This window comes from Cyprinodon tularosa, unplaced genomic scaffold (genome assembly GCF_016077235.1).
Source record: "Cyprinodon tularosa strain WSP-4 unplaced genomic scaffold, ASM1607723v1 ctg1201, whole genome shotgun sequence".
Lineage (NCBI taxonomy): Eukaryota > Metazoa > Chordata > Actinopteri > Cyprinodontiformes > Cyprinodontidae > Cyprinodon > Cyprinodon tularosa.
Window position 1 is genome coordinate 93,688 of NW_024038006.1, and position 6,000 is coordinate 99,687.

Here is a 6,000-nt window from a genome sequence, read left to right on the forward strand (position 1 = left end):
TTTTGTTTTTTAACTATTACACTAGAACACATTATTAAGAAAGGCTATGAATAAAGTTTAGTCTCTGATTTCCCTTCTCCCTTAATGTAGTATCTATTCATATCCAATCTTTCCTCTCATTATTATAGCTACTACCTCACAATAGACATTACCACTAAAGTACTTTTCGATATTGCTTTTATTATTGTCATGTAAATTATAGTTGATATTTGTTTTTGTTCAAATGTTTGATAGGTAAGCATTTTAACTGTTTATTCTTTGTACTTGAAAACCGAAAAATAGAGATTTTAAATCCATAAGAGAATTTAAAATCGTCCTTCTAATGGATAAAGCCCTATGACCAAGCTCCATCTCAGTGATCTGATCGTTCTCCCAGTTTTCTAACAGAGCACTTTGCCCTCAATCTGCAGGTTTACTAGTGGTTTCTAGAATTTCTAAAAGTAGAATGGGACGAAGATCTTTTAGTTATTAGGCTGTTTTTGAAACCAACTACCAGTTAGAGTCCATGAGGCACACATCCTGTCAGTTTTTAAGGCAAGGCTTAACACTTTTCTTTTTGATAAAGCTTATGGTGAGAGTGGCTCAAGTTATCTCTATAGTATTCCGCTATGTGCTTAAGCACTGTTTATGTTTTATGTGTCCAGCAGGTCCTCACGGCCGCTCCATGACTCCATGTGCGGACAGAAATTCCCTACAAAGCACCTATTAAAATTTGTAACTACGTGGATAAATGTATTTTATATATATATATACATATATATTTATATATATGTATATATATATATATATATATATATATATATATATATATATATATATATATATATATATATACGTATATGCTGATATGCTGATATTTTCATATGCTCATAACGCGGTATCGATCTATTTTACTTTCAAAATCTCGTGAAATTTCATCGTTCTGTTACAAATTCTCGTGATATTTTGCATGGATCAGAACTGGGTATCGTCCTATAGGCCCTGTTTAGATTTACTTATATGAGTCCCACACCAAAGGCCGGCATGGGCAGCCTACTTTGGGGTTTAATGGAACTTAAGTTGGTTCTATATCCATGGGTCAGAACTGGGTATCAGGCCACATTTGGATTTAGTTATATGGGCCCCACATCAAATGCCCATATGGGCAGCCCACGTTGGACCTACGTAAAGCCTATTTAGCTTAAATAAGCATGGGTCTGAACTGGGTATAGGATATAGGCCCTATTTATATATGGTTATGTGGTTCCCACACCAAGTGGTGGCTCCATAAATGTTTTACAGGAGTGGCCAGACGGGACCAGTAAAAATCTTGGTGTGTTCTTGCCTCAAAGTTGGTTTTCCTAAATATAATAAAACAAACAAAAAGTATGTAGACAAAATTCTGAATCCTAAAAATGTTATCGGTATTCGAAATTTCTGTTATTTACATAATGGTTAGATTAAAAAATGGGAATTTTATGCATTGTATATATTTTGATATAAATTGAATGTCATTCTTATGATTGGACAAACATATAAATTAATTAAAAAGTTTTCAATGAAAGATTTCTAAAACACCTAAAACAAATTGCTTTATTTTAAATATTAGATTTTTATTTCAGGTAAAAGTACAGGCAATAAATAAATAAATAAATAAATAAATATATAGAGGGTGTCCTGAAAATCCATTGTGCATTGAACAATAACGTATTCCTCCACTTCAAGAAGTAGTTCCGGACCAGAATCTGTTTTGTTATATTACCATAATGATAATATTGTCTGGTTTATTCTGTTCCGTGTGAAATAGATAAAAGCGGGAGGAAATGCACTAAAACATGGAATAAAATACACAATTTTAACAAGTTATGGTGTCTGCAGTTTGCTGACACGGACTTGATAACCTGGCGGATGGATATTTCCAACGGACACTGCCATCAGCAGCGGTTGAATTTCCGTTTTTCCCCTCTGACAAATGAGAACCTTTTCGCGGTAAGAGACAAACTCTTAAAACTGTGTTAAGAATAAGCTCCACACTCTTATAGTTTATATTATCGTTTTATTTTGTTACATGTAAACATGAGTTTATTGTAATCAAGTTAGCTAGCCGACTAAGCACATTAAACATGGCTTGATAGCAGTTAGCCGGTGGGTCCATACTCTGAAACCTCTTAGAATAGAACAGGGTGTGTTTATATCTATTATTTATGGGCTAATGAGGCATTTTGAAGCATTTCGACACATTGCCAAACTGTATTGATACTGATAGAGGGATTATTTGTTTATCAACACGGCAGATGCGCGCGCATCTTGACTGCAAAAAGTGCCGGGTCCTTTAAAGCGTCTGGTCGAATGTTGTGATTATACGCGGTTATTTAGCAGTTGCGATCTGCTAACTAGCGATGTTGTTAGCGTTCTACAACAGTTTATCACCTAGTGATAAAATAAGTTATGCTGCTAAATTAACACTAGTTAATGGAATACGTATTAATGACCCATACGTGCCGGTGAGTGGATAAATGACGAGAAAAAATGGCCCAAAATTCAGTGGCCGGACATTCATTCCCACCTGTGCAAAGTGCAATAGGCATTTCCACTACGAATGTGCAAAAGGAAAAAGAAAGGCTAAAGAATGGTATTGTGATCAGTGCAAAAAACAGAAAAACTAGAAGAAATGCACTCTGAAACATAGAGTTGTAACTGTACCTGTGCTTACCATTCAAAGTATGCACTAAGGTTCTCAGTGTGCATCTTATGACAAGATTGTTTAATATTGTTATTTTTATTATTGGTTACATGCACAAGAATAAATATATTTCAATGTTTCCTTGACTCTTGAATACTTTATTAATATTTACACAGGGTTTACACAGGTTTCAGCTGATTGAATTGTATTCTTTTCAATGGCAAAACACAAAGCAAAATATCTGCATATTTCATTTAAGATTTTGAAATATATCATACAACAGAGGAATGAGGAAAAATCTCAATATTCAAAAGCAAACTGGATACAACACACATTTTGAACCAAAACTGCTGCAAAATGTTTTAAACCACAGCTATTGAATGTTCAATGAGCTTATGCAGTGAAAATAATCATTTTTTTCAAAAAAATAATATTCAATGACATTTAAACCTCAATTCATAGATGTTAACAACATTAAGGCCTTAATTTTGGCACAATTCAATTAAGGGCTTTTAATTTATTTTCTAGGGACTATGCATTTGCAAATGTTTGTCAATGCTGCACAAACAATTACAATGTCATCTAACAGGTCCACCTGTGATAAAGGAATAACAGTAGTAAGAATTCGGAAAGTTTTCCATCTCCCTATTATTCTTTCAATGTGTATTCTAACATTGGACAAACGCCTCAATGTTTCCACCTCTTGATCAGACAACTGCTTTTTACCTTTGGTAAAGTGAGGGATCCTCAGGGTAGTAGCACCACGCAAGGTGGTAAAACCACGATCTGCTAGTATCTCATCATTTACTTGTAGAAGGTCATAAAATCCAGACTCGGCTGTAAGTTGTTTATCAGAAACACGCCCACCCCAACCTGCAGACAGAAATGTAATTGCTCCTGCAGGTGACATGCCAACCAAATACTTAACCATGTTATGGCTCTTATAATTTGAATATGTTTGGGCTCTGGCTGTTAAATTTGTTGGTCTGTTAATAAAAATTTCTGTGCAGTCAATAATGCACCTGCAACGCTGGTATTTAGGTTTGAAATATTTTGGCATATTCTTTAAAATAGCATGCTTACTTGGCCACTTGATTAAAGGTTTCAAAATCTGAGACATAATAGGCAGCCAACTTCTTAAGATTTTAGAGATGTCACATTCGTTAACATTAAATCGGAATGCAATATCCTTGTTGGTGAGTCCTAATCTGAGTTTCATGAGTACAGCCAAAAGATGATCCTCTAGGGTCAGAGAGCCACGGATGACCTCAACACTGTCCTTAATCGTCGGCAGGACCCAATTAAAGAGGGCACTGGTTAGACCTGTGAAAAACAGCACCTGTGTTGCTTTACACTTCAGTGACGCAAAAGAGAACTGTGCAGTCCCGAGCATTTCTTTTAATTGTTCATTCTCTGTTTTCAGTTTGTTGATGTCCTCACGCAGGTTATCACACTCTGTATGAAGTTGGCTGTACTTCAGCTGGAGGTCATCATGGACAGTCTTTGGGACCATACCTTCTGAAAAATAAATACAAATTTTACATTCTTATCTTTACAAAAAACAAATGGTTACATTCTGGGTGATAAGTCACACTGTGGGCAAATACCTGTTCGCAACAAATATGAACATTACTAACTGATTAATCCCACTAGTACGGAAGAGGATAAGGGCCACTGGAAAAAAAAAAAAAAGTTAACTGTTTTTGTTTATTTTATTTCAGTATAGTATGGGAAAAAAGTCAGAATTCTGAGAAAAAAGTCAGAATTCTGACTTTAATCTCAGAATTCTGACTTTGTTCCCATGTTAAACTGAAATAAAATTAAAAAATCAGTTTACTTTTTTTTTTTTTTCAGTGGCCCTAAACCTCTTCCGTACACTAGTGACTATTCTATTCTGCAATAATTAATATGTTAACATTTAGGAACACACAGATCTACGTCCCTTTATAAAAATCCAAATGAGTTTGCAGGCCGTCTTGGTCAGGTTAGTAATAAGGTTTCATACCATTATATAGATCAGCACCAGCCTCTATTCCACACTCAGTTGGAGAGATGGAAGAGGGTGTACACTGATGTCCATCTTCTGGACACCTGCTGGGGGTTGCATCCCTTCTTCTTTTTCTCTTATATCTGAAACACACAGGAGAGAACAATCATTTAGTGCAAAAAACCCCCCAAAAAACAAAACAGTTCCACAGGTGTTATCTCCTGAACTCAAGTCCATACAAATCACATGCTCAGTCATCCCAACTCTCCATATGAGATGTCTAATAAAAACTACATGCTCTGACCTTTAACCCGGGTAACCTATATAGCTACAATATATCAATATTTTTTCTTTGCACTTCCAGTCATACTATGTGGAGTCATGCTTGTAATCAGACAACAATCAAGCACACAGATGTGATACCGGTACTTACCGCTCCAGTTTTGCAACACCGTCTTTGCCGGGCTGGATTGAGTATGGAAAGATAGACGGGACAAAGTCTGGGCTGTCGATGTCGTCTGATGCCTCTCCTGTACAAATAATGTATTGACGCAATCATCATCATCATCAACCTTTATTACAGACACTAGTCAATCAATTGAAAAGACAGCACACACAGAGAAGTTTAGACCAGACAACGTGATGATGTTAATGATAAAACTTATGGCTGACCCGATGAGTTGCAACTTGATAAGACTGAATCAAGGTACATTAACTTGTATGCTAGTTATGCTCCAATGTGTTTTGTACGATTCATTAATCCCGTTTATATATGTAATACTTAATAATTGTATGTAAAACCATTGTTTGTATAACCAGCGATGCCGTTTAGCTTTTTTATAGATAAGACTTACCTGATATAAAGTGATCGCTGCAGATTGATGCATTTTTAATCATCTGCTCGTTCCAATCGCTTCTTCTGATGGCTTGCAACCAAAGACGTCTCTTGTTTGCCTTGAAAGGGGTGCGAGTTGATGGGATTCGGTAAAACTTGCGCGTTTTATTGTTTTTATCAAAACGGTTCGTGCAACCGACAGCACAAGACATGTTAGCGGCTCTTTCTGCAGGCGACATGCGCATTGGTGCCGGAAGTGACGTAGAGTGACATTGCCTGATAATCCCTCTATACTTCTCACAGAATACTGACACCTGCTGGACATTTAAAGACACTACAGGCAGTTTATTTGACAGACTAAACTGAACTGATTCGGTGACCTAGTACCTGTGGCGGCTCTAGACCAAATGTACCAGGGGGCAAGGAGGGGGCCAGCATGTTTTCATGGGGGCCCAGAAAAGCATGAAATAAAAAACAGGGCAAGGGATTCAATATATATTAAGAGAGCTGCATGAA

At 36.4% G+C, this 6,000-nt stretch overlaps 1 protein-coding gene across 1 annotated transcript in view; it reads right to left on the reverse strand.

Annotated features, from left to right (window-relative positions):
* The window catches only part of LOC119776203, a 29,145-nt gene extending 23,384 nt beyond the window's left edge, over positions 1-5,761 (reverse strand). The window contains exons 1-4 of the mRNA XM_038274495.1: positions 5,504-5,761; positions 5,083-5,179; positions 4,668-4,792; positions 4,002-4,180 (exon numbers count right to left, since the gene is read on the reverse strand). Of these exons, the coding sequence (XP_038130423.1) occupies positions 4,002-4,180; positions 4,668-4,792; positions 5,083-5,179; positions 5,504-5,729 (627 nt within the window). The 5' untranslated portion in view covers positions 5,730-5,761. The remainder of the gene's footprint in view (positions 1-4,001; positions 4,181-4,667; positions 4,793-5,082; positions 5,180-5,503) is intronic.
* Between the last annotated feature and the right edge of the window lie 239 nt (positions 5,762-6,000).